Here is a 19,194-nt window from a genome sequence, read left to right as displayed (position 1 = left end):
TGATGCGACCCCCCCCCCCATTCATCCACATGCCCATCATATAAAGGTCGGCATCACCAGGACTAGGGTTCTCTATAGTCGGGGTGAGTTTCACTTGTTCCCCCTCCCCCTCCTCCATGAGCACGTACCTGTCTTCCGTAAAGTTATTCTGCTTATCAGGGACTTTCCATTTTCATCTTTCTTGTCTAATGCCCTCTGAGGCCGGTACCCCCAGTCTGGCCCTGTTTTCCAACCCACAACCCCCCCCAGTCGCTGTCTGTGACACAAAGGTAAAGGTGGCCACATGTGCTTGAAGAGTTCAGGTCTTTAATGTACCATTCATTCTCTCAACCTTCCCACTACTCTGGGGGTGTTGGGGAACCCCCCAGTGCGGTCCAGATTTTTTTGGTCACTGAGACTGTGGAGGCGGGGCCTATTCCGTGCATTTGGCGCAGATCGTACATGACCTGCAGAAGTTGTTGGTCGGTGAGTAATTCCTGGTGCTACATCAGGGCTCGACAAAACCTGGGCGCCAGGTCGCATTTGCGACTAGAATTAGCGACCTGGCGCTTGGGGCAGCACAGCTGGGGGTATCCTGTCTCCGTGGATCCCGTCGGGCCGCGCCGCTGGCGGCCGGTAATTGAGCCCCCAGCTTTGAGGCCTTCTGTGATCCTATGGTTCCTTCTGGAATCTGGCGCCCTCTTATGGTGGACGTTGGAATTACAACCAGCAATGGAGCTATCTCCTTCCCTTTACTTAGAACCCTAAACATTATTATTATTTTTATATATATATTATATATATATATATATATATATATATATATATATATATATATATATATATATATATATATATATAATTTATTTTTATTTTTTTAACACCCTAGAGAGTAAAATGGTGGTCGTTGCAATACTGTCTGTCACACTGTATTTGCACAGCGGACATACAAGCGCACTTTTTTTGGGGGAAAAATAATTTATTTAATAAAAAAATAAAAATAAGACAACAGTAAAGTTGGCCCAATTTTTTTTTTTTATATTGTGAAAGATAATGTTACGTCGAGTAAATCGATACCCAACATGTCACGCTTCAAAATTGCGCCCGCTCGTGGAATGGCGACAAACTTTTACCCTTTAAAATCTCCATAGGCGACATTTAAAAAATTCTACAGGTTGCACGTTTTGAGTTACAGAGGAGGTCTGGGGGTAGAATTATTGCTCTTACTCTACCGATCGCAGCGATACCTCACATGTGTGGTTTGAACAACGCTTTCATATATGCGTTCGCTTCTGCATGCAAGCTTGGCAGGACAGGGCGCGTTTAAAATTATTATTATTTTTTCTTGCTTTAACTTTTATTTTTTTCACTGTTCTTTTAAAAAAAAATGTGTCACTTTTATTCCTATTACAAGGAATGTAAAAATCCCTTGTAATAGAAAAAAGCATGACAGGTCCTCTTATATATGCGATCCGGGGGGTCAGAGAGACTCACATCTCATATTTACACTAAAATGCAATTTAAAAAAAAATCGTCATTTGAATAAAATAAACCAAAATGTCCCTCTAAGAGCTATGGGCAATGACTTGGAGACAGGTGGGGGGCGGCACTATCTTCCCCTCACTTGTTTCCATGTCAGGCCAGGGACAGGTCCAGATCGCCGTCACCGACCCGGCTCCTAACTTTTTTAGCTGGCTCCTAGATTCCAAGCAAATGTGTCAACCCCTGGTGCTACGTAGTATTTGTTCATAAGAGTCTTTGTCAAGTGGGCAGCTCCATGTGCCCATTGCACCATGGCTGGGTACATACTCCTGGGTAGACGAGGCTTCTTGTTGCACTGGAATTCTCCATCTCTGAGAGTTCCTCCTCTCCGTTTTCCAGCTTTCCTTCTCATCTGGACTTGCTGCTTCCTGTAATTCTTTCAGATAAACTCTGTCCACTGGGAGAGTCTGTAGGGTAAGCACTGAGTGGTCTTCTTCTACCACCCTGCTGTCCACTTCCCGTGGACCACTGTCTGTCTGTTTGGCAGTTGAATCGCCTGGATAATTGCCTCGAGTTTCCTTTGAGTTTATTTTCAGAATAACCACCTCAAACAAAAATCGTTAGGTCTGGATTCTGCGGGGGTATTTCACTCACGGTGGGGAGATGTGTGGTTTCCAGCCACATCCGTTTGAAGTAGTCATGTGTAGAGGTCGGCCGATATATCAGCCAATATTTGCCGTTTTTAATTGATAGGTATCGGCCGATTGAGCTGATAAAAAGGCCGATTTAGAACAGCGGGACTTGGAAATGACTTCTGTAATAGAAGTCAATGTAAGTTGCCTGAGTCTTCATAGAAGCGACTTCCCTCCTCTCTGGGCTGCCAAGAAAAGAGCAAAGAGATACAAAGTTTACACTTCTGAATGAACTCATCATAGTGTGTAGAAGTTCTCAGTTTAACCATTTAAAGTGGAGGCCACCCTGAAAAAAAAAAATATTAAAAATTACAAAGAAATCGAAAAAAAAAAAAATGAAAAACAAATTATTTTTTACTTACCAGAAATGCCTGTTGCTAGACACATAATCTTCCTCCTCCGCGGAGATCTTCTTCTCTCCTTGTCGCGTTGTCTTCTGGGTAATGGGTCGTGCTGTGTTCTGGGAACTGTGTGTCCCATTCACAAAGTGCTGAGCGACTCGCGCATGCGCAGTAGGAAACGGGCAGTGAAGCCGCAAGGCTCCACTGTCTATTTCCCTTAGAAGGAATGGCGGCGCCGGGACCCGAGAGCCGAGGGACGGGTCGGCCTCGGGCGGCCGACATCGCGGGCACCCTGGACAGGTAAGTCGGCTTATTAAGTCAGCAGCTGCAGTGTTTGCAGCTGCTGACTTTTTTTTTATTTTTTTTTTTAAACGGCCCTCCTCTTTAAAGACTAAATCTTTTCTGACACTTGTAAGCAACACGTGTCAGAAAAGATTTAGTCTTTAAAGAGGAGGGCCGTTTAAAAAAAAAAAAAAAAAAAAATTACTTAGAAATCACAAAATCACTTAGACCCTGGAAAAAAAAAAAAAATATATATATATATATATATATATATATATATATATATATATATATATATATATATATATATATATATATATATATATATATATATATATATATATATATATATAATATAAATAAATATATAAAAATATATATATATTTATTTATATATTATATATTTTTTTTAGCAGAGGCCCTAGGGAATAAAATAGCGGTTGTTGCAATATTTTATGTCACACGGCATTTGCGCAGAGGTCTTTCAAATGCAATTTATTTTGGGGAAAAAAATACACGAAATGATTAAAAAAAAAAAACCTAAAACAGTAAAGTTAGCCCATTTTTTTTTTTTTTTTTTTTTTTTTTTTCGTCCAAAAGTTCTGACTACCGGTTTTTATTTTATAGGCTGCTCTCACACTGGAGCGGGGAGGCATTGATGGTAAAATGTTGCTAGTTTTAGCAGTGCTTTACCATCATTTTAGCGGTACTATTCGGCTGCTAGTGGGGCGCATATAACCCAGCTAGCGGCCGAAGAAGAGGTTAAATGCGCCTGTGAAACACCGCTGACAAATCGCATTGCATGCGCTTCGGCAGTGGTGCCCATTCATATCAATGGGCAGGAGTGGTGGGGGAGGGGTATACACCACTCCAAACGTGCTGCTTGCAGGACTTTTTTTTTTTTTTTTTTTTAACATCCTGCCAGCACATCGCCTCAGTGTGACAGCACTCGGGGCTTCCACACAGACTGCAGGGGAGCCGTTTTGCAGGCACTTTACAGGCGCTATTTTTAGCCCAAAAGTACCTAAAAAATAAAATAATAAATAAATAAATAAAACGCCCCAGTGGGAAAGGTGTCTGTTAGGTTAGGCCGAATTTTTTTTTTTTTTTATTCCCCTTCATCTCATAAAACCTATCGGCCCAACAAAATCGGCATCATATATCGGCCGCCATGATTTCTAAATATCGGCATCGGCCAGAGAAAAACCCATATCGGTCGCCCTCTAGTCATGGTGTAATGAGTCGGGGCTCGGCTCCTCCTCCATTCCTCCCTCAGGAAGTGGCAGGAGGGTGGAAGGGTTTATGTTGTCCGGTAGGAGGGGGCATTGGAGTCTCAAGTGTCTGGCAGTGGACGGATGTTTGGGCTGGATCTGGTTTAGTATGGCAGCAATGTCATGGGGTGTCCGAGGACCGAGTCCGAAGTTTTGTCAAGCAAGGCTTGTGCATAAGACGGCTCATAGACACGATGGGCCTCCTCTTGCTACCGCATCCAGCCGACAGGCATTATATCCTGTGGGGCGTAGGCGGTTGTGAGTACACCTGCAGCATCTCCCAGATGTTCGGATACAAAGCTAGAACGTTTTGTCGTAGTCTGGTAGCGCCGGGGCAGAGGAGATGGTGTGTTTGAAGGCCTCAAAGTTGGATATTGCTTCAGGAGACATCTGGAGGGGATTTCAGAGCATCATACAAAGGTTGCATCAGTAGGGAGGATTCTGGAATCCATGCTCTGCAATAGGAAATTAGTCCAAGGAAGGCGTGGAGGGGCTTCTGGCCTTGTGGCAGTGGGATGTCAGATTTCTTTCACCGTCTTCTGTGAGGTGTCTTGCATGGAGATATACAGGGTATCAGGGCTCCATTTGACACAGGGGCCTTGACATGCTTCGAAATAAAAACTTATCTGCTTCATCAATGAGAGTAAAAGTATTCTCGCGCCTACCAATGTGTCCTAAAACTAGTGGGGTTGCAGCAAAACACCGGCAGGGGTATACACCCTCCCCAGATTAAGTGATAGTGATTAAGAAATGGTGTTGCGCTCCGACTACTTAGATCTAATTAAATTAACATGTACTCAAGTGACAACCAAAACAGAAATAAACTAAAATGTGAAACTGCATGTTTAAATAAGCTCAGACAATGTGCATAAATATTAAAGTGCAATAAACCAGGTCACATTGTGCGCTTGACAAAAAACTTGATATGAAAAATCCTCTATAGATGACAGTGAGATGATATTAAGTATATATCCAAATATATAAATGATATGAAAAAAAAAAAAAAAAAAAAAAAAACACAACTGAGTGTCGTTATAAAAGTGCAAAACAGATCAAAGAATACACAAAATACTAATAATCCATGTGTAGTGTATCACGTGTCTGAACAAAATACTAATAGTCCATAAGCAGTGAAATGTGTGTTTGAGCAAAAATTCCAAAAACAAAAATAAGGTGAACTATAGTTATATGGAGAGCATATCCATTTAGTGATAAAATGCGTCCATTTGATGATCAACAAGGCAGTATCCTGCGTGCTCCAAAAGCAGGGGGTGGATTCCACCAGTGCTCCTATGCGTATAATATCCTCACACTAGGTGCAGTAATTACCTTACCTTACTGCTGTAAGGTAAACAGCATTTCCAAAGTGACGCTTGTTGTCCAATGTAGGTTCAGTAGGTGATGTAATCCTGGACTCTCATTCACCATGGGCACGTTGTAACATGCAGAGAAAGCAAGGGGAACAATCTGCTTCATCACCTTCTCTCCTCTTCACAATATCACATGCTAGCATTCCCTGCCGCAGTCTCGGCTGACTGCTTCGGGGGGGGGCAGAGGGGTACGGCCAACTAATGGGTTAATATCCCTCCTTCACTGGTCTCTCACACTGTCAACTCTGAGTCACCGTCCATGGACGTTTGTTGCAAGGCTCCGTCTGCTCAGGGGCCAATAGCTCGTCTGAGTCGGGACACTCGAGAGGTTCCGTCTTCTCAGGGGCCAACAGTTCGCCTGAGACGGGACACTCGAGAGGTTCCGTCTTCTCAGGGGCCAACCGCTCACCCGAGATGGGACACTCGAGAGGTTCCGTCTTCTCAGGGGCCAACAGTTCGCCCGAGACGGGACACTCGAGAGGTTCCATCTTCTCAGGGGCCAACCGCTCGCCCGAGTCGGGACACTCGAGAGGTTCCGTCTTCTCAGGGGCCAACAGCTCGCCCGAGTCGGGACACTCGAGAGGTTCTGTCTTCTCAGGGGCCAACAGCTCGCCTGAGTCGGGACACTCGAGAGGTTCTGTCTTCTCAGGGGCCAACAGCTCGCCCGAGTCGAGACACTCAATTGCAACTGTACTTTCAGTCTGATGGGTTGCAATCCTTCAGGATGACATGCGCTGAACAAATAGTCAGCAGAGATCCAGTGGCAGGTTTCGTTAAACAGCCTCAGGCGAGGAATTAAGGTTACCTGCCTCTGAATGATCTCTGGGAGCCGACAAGACCGGTGACCAGACCGGAGAGAAACAAGTCATACAGTGGTAAGTATAAATGTATCTACTGTACTTTTAGGGTTGCGCCCCTTGGTCTGTTCCCATCAGCCACTCAATCCCTCAGTTGCGGTTCCCCTTTGGTGGAAGCCTGGAGCCCCTGGATCATCACGGCCAGTCAGCACTTCATCTGCCATAAGACCCTCTCGTCCATAGGTGCAGGTGGGCAAAGCACACTATTACTCTGCACCATTGCAGACACTTCAGCCAGGATTTCAGGACTTCCTGATAGTCCCAGGCAAAGAAAGCCAAGCCCTGGCACTGAGCAGAGTCTAGCAGCCGTCTGTAGGTGATCTGCAGCTCCCATTCCTATATGGCCAGAAACTATATCATCCAGTGCCCCGTGTACTTCCGAGTTCATGGATTTTCAGAGAAGAGATGCTGATTTTGTCCAACTGCCACTCCAAATTGCTCCCAATGTTAGGGTCCCGACAGCCTCACGTACAACAATCCCTGTTGGGCTGTCATTCACTATCCAAGGGCATGCATTGGATACATGCCACCGGAGGGCTATGTAGCTCTCATCCAGCCAAATTTCTGCCCAGACCAGCCTGATTAACTCGGCTGTCTGCTCCCTGTGCGGTTTCTCTCCCAAAAAACGGCACCCGCAATCCATACGGTGACCAGGACCTTTCCTGGATGGAGAGGAGAAATGTTCCCTGGTGACGGTGTTCATGGGCTAGCATTTCCTTCCAAAGCTAGCAGCAAGTAGAATCAAACCATCCCAGCAGGACCTCCTCTGATACCGGTCCTCTGTGCTGCATCTGCATCTCTCGCAACCTCCTTCTGAATTCCTCTTCCATGGCGGCTGCCTGGTATCTGTACCTCTCCTGCTATCCAGACCTTGGATCCCGGTGGTTTGGATGTCCCAGACTGCATGAAGCTTCCCACTGTTTGTCACCAATTTAACAGATCCCCCCTCCCCCCCCCCACTCCACTTGAGTGCTTCCGTCAGTGCACAGCTTCCTCCAGTCTGAACATCAGATATTACAGCCCATATATTGTAACCAAGAACCAGACAAGACTATCTCCGTTACACAGCTTGAACGGGGAATCTTTATTTTGAACAAACTCTCTCAAATATTTACACCAGGGGGACATCTTCCCCCAACCCCCCCCCCCCCCCTTCTGATCCAATTTCCCTAGCAATACAAACTGTAACCAGAAACAGAATTAACATGAGCTAATTAACTAGTCCCTTAAAGCAGTCAAGGTGACTCCTTGCCCACCTGGCCATTGTTGTGATTAATCCGAATTTCACTACAGGTCAGACTTGTCACAAGCTTCACACAGTAGATTATACCAGGGCTCGACAAAACCGGGCGCCAGGTCCCATTTGCGACTAGAATTAGCGACCTGGCGCCTGGGGCAGCACAGCTGGGGGTATCCTGTTTCCGTGGACCTCCCCTGGCGTGATCGCATCGGGCCGTTCCACCGGCGGCCAGTAATTGAGGCCGCAGCTTTGAGGCCTTCTGCGGTCCTATGATTCTTCTGGAATCTGGCGCCCTCTTGTGGTGGCCGTTGGTATGACAACCAGCAATGCTAATGGCGCTTCCCCTGCCTCCTTTCATTGCCTGCCTATCTCCTTCCCTTTATTTAGAACCCCTAAACATTATATATATTTTTTATTCTAACACCCTAGAGAATAAAATGGTGGTCCTTGCAATACTGTCTGTCGCACCGTATTTGCACTGCGGACTTACAAGCGCACTTTTTTTGGGGGGAAAATAATTTATTTAATAAAAAAATAAGACAACAGTAAAGTTAGCCCAATTTTTTTTATATTGTGAAAGATAATGTTACGCCGAGTAAATTGATACCCAACATGTCACGCTTCAAAATTACGCCCCGCTCGTGGAATGGCAACAAAATTTTACCCTTTAAAATCTCCATAGGCGACGTTTAAAAAATTCTACAGGTTGCATGTTTTGAGTTAGAGGAGCGTCTAGGGCTAGAATTATTGCTCTCGCTCTACCGATCACGGCAATACCTCACATGTGTGCTTTGAACACTGATTTCATATGCGGGTGGGACAGGGCGCGTTTAAAATTTTTTTTATTTTTTTACTATTTTAACTATTATTTTGATTTTATTTTTATTTTTTTATTTTTTTTTTTTTTTTGTTTCACTGTTCTTTTAAAAAAAAAAACAATTGTGTCACTTTTATTCCTATTACAAGGAATGTAAAAATCCCTTGCAATAGAAAAAAAGCATGGCAGGTCCTTTTTAAATATGAGATCTGGGGGGTCAGAGAGACCTCAGATCTCATATTTGCACTAAAATGCTATTTAAAAAAAAAATTGTCATTTGAAAAAAAATAAATAAAATAAAATGTCCCTCTAAGAGCAATGGGCAATGACTTGGAGACAGGTGGCAGGGGGGGCACTATCTTCCCCTCACTCATCTCCATGTCAGGCCAGGGACAGGTCCAGATCGCCGTTACGGACCCGGCTCCTAGATTCCAAGCAAATTTGTCAAGCCCTGGATTATACAGTATCAGAAGTATAAACACAGGACACCTTCTCACAACAGTAGCAGACCGACCATCTCCCCCATTGTACAGAGGCCAATGTGATCAGCCCTTTCAATTAAGGTATAGCTCGGAATCAAACGAAAACCAGGACAAGGCTTTGTGTATTTCCTGGGAGATATTGTAGATAAATATTACTGGTCCATTTTCTTGGTCACCTTGTGCCCCTAATAGCCGCAGGGTGACTTGGACATAAGTGGTGTATGGGGAGCTGAAGCGAGGGTTTCTTTTTCTCAACCTCTCAGAGGGATTCTGGGTACCACCAGCCCCCCACCCAAAGTCATTCCCGTCACAGGGTCCATAGATGGTTTGTGGGTGCAGTGTCTCCTGACATTGGTTCCCCAGAATGTACAGCCCCCTGAGGGGTCCATAGATTGGTTGGGGGTGTAGTGTCTCCTGACATCTGTTCCCTGGAATTTACAGGCCGGGGGGGGGGGGAGGTGGGGGTCCAGGGAGGATTTGGTTTTCAGAGGGCGCCCTGTTCTTGGTTTACTTAAGTCTCTGAAATACTTTTCCTCTCAGGTATCGCCATCAAGGAGTCTGCAAAAGTGGGAGATCAGGCCCAGAGACGTCTGATGAAGGGAGTGGATGACCTGGACTTCTTCATTGGTGATGAAGCCATAGACAAGCCAACATACGCCACCAAGGTATCTCCCCGGCACATCTCCTGCGGGGGTGGGGGGGGGGTTTATAGTGCTGAGACTTCTCATTCCCTGACCTCCTTTCTATTATTTCTCATCACAGTGGCCGATCCGTCACGGCATCGTAGAGGATTGGGATCTGATGGAGCGCTTCATGGAGCAAGTCATATTCAAGTACCTCCGAGCCGAACCTGAAGATCATTACTTTCTCCTGGTGAGTCTTTGGTTACGTAGTTCGGTGCAACCTAAACACTGGGGCTTCCCCCAATGGCTTGTAAACATCCGACTTAGAAAGGGGGGAGTCTGCGGAATGATGAATTCCTTTCAGTGAAGTGGAAGGATAAACGGGATGCTTTCATCCTGTCTTCCATTCACGACGGTCCAAATAAAGATGATATCTGGTGGTGTTGAGAAGTCCACAACTATAACCCTAACATGGGAGAGGTGGCCTTCAACGACCAGATGATGAAGCCATACTTTGTTTCTCAGAGCCAAATGCTGATACAAAAAGGTGTATAAATATTTTTCAGTTGGCTCTATGGAATTCTTTTCTACTGTAGAAAGCAATGGGTAGAAGTGGATCCTTCCGAAGAGATCATAACGGCCTTTTGTATCCAGAAGGTGCTGTGGCCCAAATCCAAGTGCAGTGAGCAGGCTGCATGAGAGGAATTTCCTGATTTTTCTCCCTGGTACCCCGACCCAAAAGTCACCCCAATAAAAAAAGGCACCAATTTTATTTATTTATTTTTTTGGCCCTCCTGTCCTTGCCAGGGCTGTTTCCGGCATTACCACACACTAGTGGGGTATTAGTGTGGGGGTACAGCACAGTCCAGGGTACACAATTCACACACAAGGGTCTCAAAGGATGTTTGTCAGACTGTCGATTGCATTTTGAGTGACCCTAAAATCAAAAGCTGGAAATTTTTGCAGTTCATTTTGATAAGTTACAAAAAATTGTTATATCGAGTAATACAGGGCTCGACAAAACCCGGGCGCCAGGTCGCATTTGCGACTAGAATTAGCGACCTGGCGCCTGGGGCAGCACAGCTGGGGATATCCTGTCTCCGTGGACCCCCCCCCCCCCCCCCCAGCGTGATCGTGTCAGGCCGTTCCGCCAGCGGCCGGTAATTGAGGCGGCGGCTTTGAGGCCTTCTGTGGTCCTATGATTCTTCTGGAATCTGGCGCCCTCTTGTGGTGGCCGTTGGCATGACAACCAGCAATGTTAATGGAGCGTTCTTTGCCTGTTTTACTATTACCTGCCTATCTCCTTCCCTTTATTTAGAACCCCCTAAACATTATATATATTTTTTATTCTATCACCCTAGAGAATAAAATGGTGGTTGTTGCAATACGGTCTGTCACAGCGTATTTGCGCAGCGGACTTACAAGCGCACTTTTTTGGGGAAAAATAATTTATTTAATAAAAAAAATAAGACAACAGTAAAGTTAGCCCAATTATTTTTTTATATTGTGAAAGATAATGTTACGCCGAGTAAATTGATACCCAACATGTCACGCTTCAAAATTGCGCCCGCTCACGGAATGGCGACAAACTTTTACCCTTTAAAATCTCCATAGGCGACATTTAAAAAAATTCTACAGGTTGCATGTTTTGAGTTACAGAGGAGGTCTGGGGGTAGAATTATTGCTCTTACTCTACCGATCGCAGCGATACCTCCTATGTGTGGTTTGAACATCGCTTTCATATGCGGGCAGGACAGGGCGCGTTTAAAAAAAAAAAAATTTCTTTCTTATTTTAAACTTTATTTTTATTTTTTCACTGTTCTTTTAAAAAAAAAAAAATTGTCACTTTTTATTCTTATTACAAGGAATGTAAAAATGCCTTGTAATAGAAAAAAATCATGACGGGTCCTCTTATATATGCGATCCGGGGGGTCAGAGAGACCTCACATCTCATATTTACACTAAAATGCAATTTAAAAAAAAAAAAATTGTCATTTGAAAATAAATAAATAAAATTTCCCTCCTAAGAGCTATGGGCAATGACTTGGAGACAGGTGGGGGGCGGCACTATCTTCCCCTCACTCGTCTCCATGTCAGGCCAGGGACAGGTCGGGATCGCTGTTACCGACCCGGCTCCTAACTTTTTAAGCTCCTAGATTCCAAGCAAATTTGTCAAGCCCTGGAGTAATGTTCTATTGTCACTATGTTTTATTTGTTCCCCGTTTGTCTTTTTGCTTTTCAGAAACGACATTTAACTGCAGCACTGATCTGTGTATTCTGATAACAGTACGGTTTGCTCTCACCATACATATGTTGGTGATTGCACCGCTGTAGGGGGAGATTTCTCAACTAGAGTTAAAAATAAGACAATGTCCAAGCATGGGGGTCTGGGGTGGTCAGCGGGCAGATCGTTGCTATGCTTCAGCTTTTTTTTTTTTTTCACTTTTTGTGGCAGAGATTGATTCACCCACATTTTTTTTTTTAAACCACTTGACCTCCATAAGATTTAAACCCCCACCCCCCTCATAATCTGGCTATTTTTTGTGGTACGGCACTGCATTACTTTAACTGACAATTGCGTGGTTGTGTGACTTTGTACCCCACCCCTCCCCCACAAATAGAGCTTTATATTGGTGGTATTTGATCACCTCTGCGGTTTTTATTTTTTGCACTATAAACAAAGAGTGACAATTTTGGGGAAAAAACAAATTGTGTGTATATGTATGTATGTATGTGTATATGTATATATATATAATGTGTGTTTTGTTTTTTTAACTTTGGGGCGCCCTGCTGATGGCACGGAGCCTTGAGGAGATAACCTTACATCAGGGGTCTCAAACTGGTGGCCCTCCAGCTGTTGCAAAACTACAAGTCCCACCATGCCTCTGCCTGTGGGAGTCAGGATTGTATCTGTCAGCCTCGCAGTGCCTCATGGGACTTGTAGTTTAGCAACAGCTGGAGGGCCGCCAGTTTGAGACCCGTGCCTTACACCATTCAGAGTAAGAATCATTCACCACGACTCTCTGAAATTCTGTCTTTTAGCCAGTTTTCTATCCATTTACTAACTGATCTTTCCAAGTGTGAGTAGATGGGACAAAGGGGGGGGTAGTCATTGATAAGTGAACCTCCATGGTGAATAGATCAGACAAATGGGGGAGGGGGATTCATTGGTGAGTAGATGGGGGTGTTATTGGTGTGTGACTCCCCCCCCCCCCCCCCCCTATGATTAGTAGGACAGATGTCATTGATGTGACCCCCATTGTATGTTGCTCTGGGTTTCCTCTCTATGGTTATCACTGTATCTCTCCTCATACAGACTGAACCTCCTCTCAACACTCCGGAGAATAGAGAATACACGGCGGAGATCATGTTTGAGTCCTTCATGTCCCCGGACTGTACATCGCTGTACAGGTAAATTCCCCTCTGCCCCCCCCCCCCCCCCCCACTTGTCCCAAGTCCCGGTCAGGTGAATTGTGGGAAAAGTTCTGAGAAATGTGGAGATTTTAGAATTAGCAGTGGAGAATAAAAGAGGACATGGGGAGCTAGCGGTTGGAGTTCAGGTCCCTGGAAGAGCTGACTGAGCTAGTGCTGGGGGATGGAGGAGATGACAGAGGTAGTAGTGGTGGGGGGTGGAGGAAATGACAGAGGTAGTAGTGGGGGTGGAGGAGATGGTGGTGGTGGTGGTGTGGTAGTAGTAGTGGGATGACACTACTGACAGGAGATGACCGAGGGAGTAGTTGTGGGGTATGGAGGAGGAGATGAGAGATGGTAGTGGGGAACAAGGGAGGGGACAGAGGTGGTAGAAGTATTAGTGCGGTATAGTGTGTGTGTGGGGGGGGGGGGGGTGGAGGGGATAGAAGTAGTAGTGGGGTTGGGAGTAGAAGTGGGGTATGGCGGTGAGGGGGGGTGGGAGGGAGTAGTAGTGGGGTATGGCGGTGATGCGAGGGGAGTAGCAGTGGGGTATGTGGGTTGGGAGTAGTAGTGGGGTATGGCGGTGAGGGGGCAGGGTGGGAGGGAGTAGTAGTGGGGCATGGCGGTGAAGCGAGGGGGAGTAGTAGGGGGCATGGCGGTGAAGCGAAGGAGTAGTAGGGGGCATGGCGGTGAAGCGAAGGGGAGTAGTAGTGGGGTATGGCGGTGAAGCGAGGGGCAGTAGTAGTGGGGTATGGGGTTGGGAGTAGTAGTGGGGTATGGCGGTGAGGTGGGGGGTTGGGAGGGAGTAGTAGTGGGGTATGGCGGTGAAGGGGGGGGGAGGAGTAATGGGGCATGGCGGTCAGAGGGGGATTGAGTAGTGGGGTATTGTAGGGGGATGAGGGAACGTCTTGTTGAACCCCTTTGTCTCCTCAGGCTGTCTTGGCTTTGGCTGCATCTTGGACCTCCAGACAGGTGGGGGAGCGCACGCTGACCGGGACGGTGATAGACAGCGGAGATGGGGTCACTCACGTCATTCCAGTGGTAAGTGGCGTCATGAACTGGTCTTGATTGGCGGCCCACCAACCTCTGGGGCAGTTGATGATTGGTGTAGTGCTCTGTACAATCATTATGGGATGTCTATAGAGGGGTCACTGTGTGTTCATGAAGGAAAGCTGCATGCCCCCCGGGCCTTCCCTTGAATGCCCCCACCCCGGGGCCTCTACTACTACTACTTCCCTCCCTCAAGCAGTTTTTCTTGGCTCCTGACCCTTGGTTTGGCCTCTATAAAGGGATGAATATTTTGGGCGCACATTTGTGAAGGGGTTGTACTCCAGACAATCGACCCCCTTAAAGTAAAATCCCCCCTCCCCCGATTCTTCTCTCTTCAGTGCAGACACGCCTTTCACATGCAATGGCCTAAACCACGCCCCAACTTCATCCGCGAAACGCGTCGAGATTTTATATGCAGTTTTTTTTTTTTTTTTTTTTAACAATTCTGGGTTTACATCCCATCTGTACATGGATGTCATTCCTCATGTGTGGGGATGGGATTTAATTGTTCTGCACTCACCTCGTCATGTGTGCCGCACATCTCACTCCCAACCCCCCCCCCCCCCCCCTATTATCGGGGGCGGAGGAGGCGTATCCTCATTTGACCACGTGCCTCATTCAAAGTCCCAACCCCCACCCTCTTTTTATATTACTATGCAAGTCCAGGGGGGGCTTCCCGATGGAGAGGCCGGGAGTGGAGATGTGACTACAGGCTGAGCCAGAGGAGGCGGGGCGATGGGAGGCCATCTTGGTCGGTCCAGCAATGGGGGAGGGGACATGGTTAATAGATTACAATACAGACTGTTTGATAAAGTTTTTATACACATGTTGTGTTACCTGATCAAGCTCCTCCCACTGTCCTGTCACGCACCAATCGGGTTCACCATGTAGACAATTGTTTTATTTACAATCTCTTGATCGTTTTTTGTTCTCTTCCTGTTTCCTCCCCCCAGGCTGAAGGTTATGTGATTGGAAGCTGCATTAAGCACATCCCCATAGCGGGAAGAGACATCACCTACTTCATCCAGCAGTTACTCCGAGACAGAGAAGTCGGCATTCCTCCTGAACAGTCACTGGAAACCGCAAAGGCTGTAAAGGTACCAAATAACGAGTCCTACTCAAATGTGATTGGATGTGGATCCTATTCCCAGAATCCTGTGTGAGGTGATCTCCTCTATGTTCTCATGGTTGGGATCTCCTCCTCCATGATGTGTTGTGTCCTGTGCTCCTGACGGGGCGGTCCTCGTGGGATCCGCCCCTCCTCCGTGGTGTGTCGGGCGGTCCTTGTGGGATCTGCCCCTCCTCCATGTTGTCGGGGAGGTCCTCATGTGGTGTGTCGGCGGTCCTCGTGGGATCTGCCCCTCCTCCATGGTGTCGGGGTGGTCCTCGTGGTGTGTCGGGGCGGTCCTAGTGTGATCCGCCCCTCTTCCGTGGTGTCGGGGTGGTCCTCGTGGTGTGTCGGGGCGGTCCTAGTGTGATCCGCCCCTCTTCCGTGGTGTCGGGGTGGTCCTCGTGGGATCTGCCCCTCCTCCATGGTGTGTCGGGGCGGTCCTCGTGGGATCTGCCCCTCCTCCATGGTGTGTCGGGGCGTTCCTCGTGGGATCTGCCCCTCCATGGTGTGTCGGGGCGGTCCTCATGTGGTGTGTCGGGGCGGTCCTCGTGGGATCCGCCCCCTCCTCCGTGGTGTGTCGGGGCGGTCCTCGTGGGATCCGCCCCCTCCTCCGTGGTGTGTCGGGGCGGTCCTCGTGGGATCCGCCCCCTCCTCCGTGGTGTGTCGGGGCGGTCCTCGTGGGATCCGCCCTTCCCCCGTGGTGTGTCGGGGCGGTCCTCGTGGGATCCGCCCCCTCCTCCGTGGTGTGTCGGGGCGGTCCTCGTGGGATCCGCCCCCTCCTCCGTGGTGTGTCGGGGCGGTCCTCGTGGGATCCGCCCCCTCCTCCGTGGTGTGTCGGGGCGGTCCTCGTGGGATCTGCCCTCCCCGGTGGTCTTGTTCTGTGTTGATGAATCCATTTGATGGTGTCTCTTCCTCTCCAGGAACGGTTCAGTTACGTCTGTCCTGATCTGGTGAAGGAGTTCAGTAAGTACGACACGGACGGCATTAAGTGGATCAAGCAGTACACGGGCGTCAATGCCATCACCAAGAAGGAGTTCAACATTGATGTCGGTTATGAGAGATTTCTTGGTCCCGAAATCTTCTTTCATCCTGAGGTGAGTCACACATACACCCTCCATCTACCCCCCGGGGATTCACTCTCAATATATACAGTAGGGGGAGAGGAGGTAGATGGGAAGTCTACACTCGACGTACATGGTGACATAGACCTGAACATCCTGGGCAGGGATGCAGGAATACCAGGTGTGTACACATTCTCAGCTCCTACTGTAAATGTATATATTCTTAGAGATATGGGGGAGGGGAACAGGGATAATATTGAACTGTGGGTGGATGGGTCGCCTTGGTGCGGGCTGGGTTGCCGGGGGGTGGCCTTGGTGCGGGCTGGGTTGCCGGGGGGTGGCCTTGGTGCGGGCTGGGTTGCCGGGGGGTGGCCTTGGTGCGGGCTGGGTTGCCGGGGGGGTGGCCTTGGTGCGGGTTGGGTTGCCGGGGGGGTGGCCTTGGTGCGGGTTGGGTTGCCGGGGGGGTGGCCTTGGTGCGGGTTGGGTTGCCGGGGGGGTGGCCTTGGTGCGGGTTGGGTTGCCGGGGGGGTGGCCTTGGTGCGGGTTGGGTTGCCGGGGGGGTGGCCTTGGTGCGGGTTGGGTTGCCGGGGGGGTGGCCTTGGTGCGGGTTGGGTTGCCGGGGGGTGGCCTTGGTGCGGGTTGGGTTGCCGGGGGGTGGCCTTGGTGCGGGTTGGGTTGCCGGGGGGTGGCCTTGGTGCGGGTTGGGTTGCCGGGGGTGGCCTTGGTGCGGGTTGGGTTGCCGGAGGGTGGCCTTGGTGCGGGCTGGGTGGCCGGGGGTGGCCTTGGTGCGGGCTGGGTGGCCTTGGTGCGGGCTGGGTGGCCGGGGGTGGCCTTGGTGTGGGCTGGGTTGCCTTGGTGCGGGCTGGGTGGCCGGGGGTGGCCTTGGTGGCCGGGGGTGGCCTTGGTGCGGGCTGGGTTGCCGGGCTGGGTGGCCTTGGTGCGGGCTGGGTGGCTGGGGGTGGCCTTGGTGCGGGCTGGGTTGCCGGGCTGGGTGGCCTTGGTGCGGGCTGGGTTGCTGGGTCGCTGATCTGGGACCTTTTATCGGCCTCTGATGGTCTCCTCCTACTTTTTGTCTAGTTTGCCAACCCGGACTTCACTCAGCCAATTTCAGAGGTGGTGGATGAGGTCATCCAGAATTGCCCCATTGACGTGCGGCGCCCTCTCTATAAGGTAGGTATATCTCTGTGTATAATGGGGAGGACCCCCATGGAGCTGTTGTTACCACTTCTTCTATCTTCTCCACCACCTAGAACATCGTCCTCTCCGGAGGCTCCACCATGTTCCGGGACTTTGGCCGGCGCCTGCAGAGAGATTTGAAGAGGACGGTTGATGCCAGACTGAAGCTGAGCGAGGAGCTGAGCGGAGGCCGCCTTAAGGTGAGAAATCTCTCCCAGCCAATCACAGAAGTCTATCTGAATCTATTTGGGTTTCTCCACTTGTGATTGATCAATGGGAAGAATTGGTTCTGTGTTGTATACGGGGGAGGGGCTGGTTGCACATTTTACCCATAATGCTCCACTGCTGACATGGTCTCCTGTCTTTTCAGCCGAAGCCCATTGACGTTCAGGTGATCACTCACCACATGCAGAGATACGCCGTCTGGTTTGGAGGATCCATGTTGGCTTCCACGGTAAGTGTACGGCGGGTGCAGCAGTCCGGTGTCTCAGCGGTGTTGCTCGGGCCGTGATCTCCACGGGAGGGGGGGAGGGGTATAATGTCGGGGGTTTAGGAAATGTTACGGGGAATAACCTCAGAACACGGACTGACAAGCTGCCTATTTCTTTTCTTCCAGCCGGAGTTTTACCAAGTGTGCCACACCAAGAAAGATTACGAGGAGATCGGGCCGAGTATCTGCCGCCACAATCCCGTCTTCGGGGTCATGTCCTAATGAATGCGGTGACTTCCTGCCATGGTTTGGTGTCGGGTGACCCGGGTGCTGCGTCTGACACCCATCAGAGAGAAGCGCTGGTTTATTAGTGTGCAGTCCTGCTATTGTCTGTATGGGAGTGGGGGGAGGGGCTATAAGGACATCCATGTTTTTGCCGTGTCCTGTGACGGGTCATAGGAACCTCTCGCTGGCTTTTCTATCTTTATATTGGGAGCAGTCCTCGGGATTCGGTCCTACGAGCCGCTTCTTGTGCTGTGTTCTGCCTGCTTCCTCTTCTATGCTTGCACACACCGGGGGCCACACGGGCCCCTCCTACCGATCATTAAAAGATTTCATTTCTCAACTAAAGTTGGTTGTCAAGCCGAAAATTAATCCAATAAAGTCCGCCATATCTTTTTTTACACGTCGCCTGTCTGCTCTTCTGTCTATATTCCTGCCCCCTACTCATTGTTGGATGTCACGTGATCGATGTCAGCCCTGCCCCCTCGTCATTGGTGGATGTCACGTGATTGGTGTCGGCCCTGCCCCCTCATCATTGGTGATTGTCACGTGATCGGTGTCAGCCCTGCTCCCTCATATCATTGGTGGATGTCACGTGATCGGTGTCAGCCCTGCTCCCTCATATCATTGGTGGATGTCACGTGATCGGTGTCAGCCCTGCTCCCTCATATCATTGGTGGATGTCACGTGATCGGTGTCAGCCCTGCTCCCTCATATCATTGGTGGATGTCACGTGATCGGTGTCAGCCCTGCTCCCTCATATCATTGGTGGATGTCACGTGATCGGTGTCGGCCCTGCCCGCTCGTCATTAGTGGATGTCACGTGATCAGTGTCGGCCCTGCCCCCTCCTCATCGGTGGATGTCACGTGATCGGTGTCAGCTTTGCCTGGATTGGACACTAGCCATGTACTACAATGACTCCATTCTGTGTCTAAATGAAATGACAGCTGTAAGCAGGTTTGTCCTACATCACCCTGTACCAAATGGTCGGTGTCATTGGTGGGGCACCCCGAGGGTCGGTGTTGGGACCCTTAGTTCTATTTATAAATGATATTGGGTCTGGGATTTCCATCTTTGCAGATGACACCGAGCTATGCCGGGGAATAACCTCCTTACAGGATGTCTCCAATTTACAAGCCGACCTCAATGCTCTGTCTGATTGGGTGACTATGTGGCAGATGAGGTTTAATGTTGAGAAATGTAAAGTTCTGCACTTGGGAGCTAAGAATATACATC

The 19,194-nt window shown here is 48.9% G+C and overlaps 2 protein-coding genes across 2 annotated transcripts in view; one reads left to right on the top strand and one right to left on the bottom strand.

Annotated features, from left to right (window-relative positions):
* Positions 1-7,071, bottom strand: part of LOC143925764 (solute carrier family 35 member F5-like) — a 38,946-nt gene extending 31,875 nt beyond the window's left edge. Inside the window, 2 exon segments of the mRNA XM_077450211.1 lie at positions 5,672-6,134; positions 7,022-7,071. Coding sequence (XP_077306337.1) covers positions 5,672-6,134; positions 7,022-7,071 — 513 coding nt within the window.
* Positions 7,072-9,353: 2,282 nt separating this feature from the next.
* On the top strand, positions 9,354-18,358 carry ACTR3 (actin related protein 3; the record flags this gene model as incomplete). Its single annotated transcript, XM_077449773.1, is given in 11 exon segments — positions 9,354-9,478; positions 9,576-9,686; positions 12,753-12,816; positions 12,819-12,847; positions 13,781-13,888; positions 14,851-14,994; positions 15,929-16,102; positions 17,147-17,239; positions 17,320-17,445; positions 17,616-17,699; positions 17,862-18,358. Coding segments are annotated over 11 exon segments (1,154 nt in total), but the record flags the coding sequence as incomplete, so codon positions are not given.
* Positions 18,359-19,194: the final 836 nt, after the last annotated feature.

Source organism: Lithobates pipiens, unplaced genomic scaffold, assembly GCF_037356315.1.
Source record: "Lithobates pipiens isolate NorthernLeopardFrog02 unplaced genomic scaffold, aLitPip1_a1.2 Scaffold_22, whole genome shotgun sequence".
In the NCBI taxonomy this organism is placed as follows: domain Eukaryota; kingdom Metazoa; phylum Chordata; class Amphibia; order Anura; family Ranidae; genus Lithobates; species Lithobates pipiens.
This window is presented reverse-complemented; position numbering and strand designations above follow the sequence as displayed.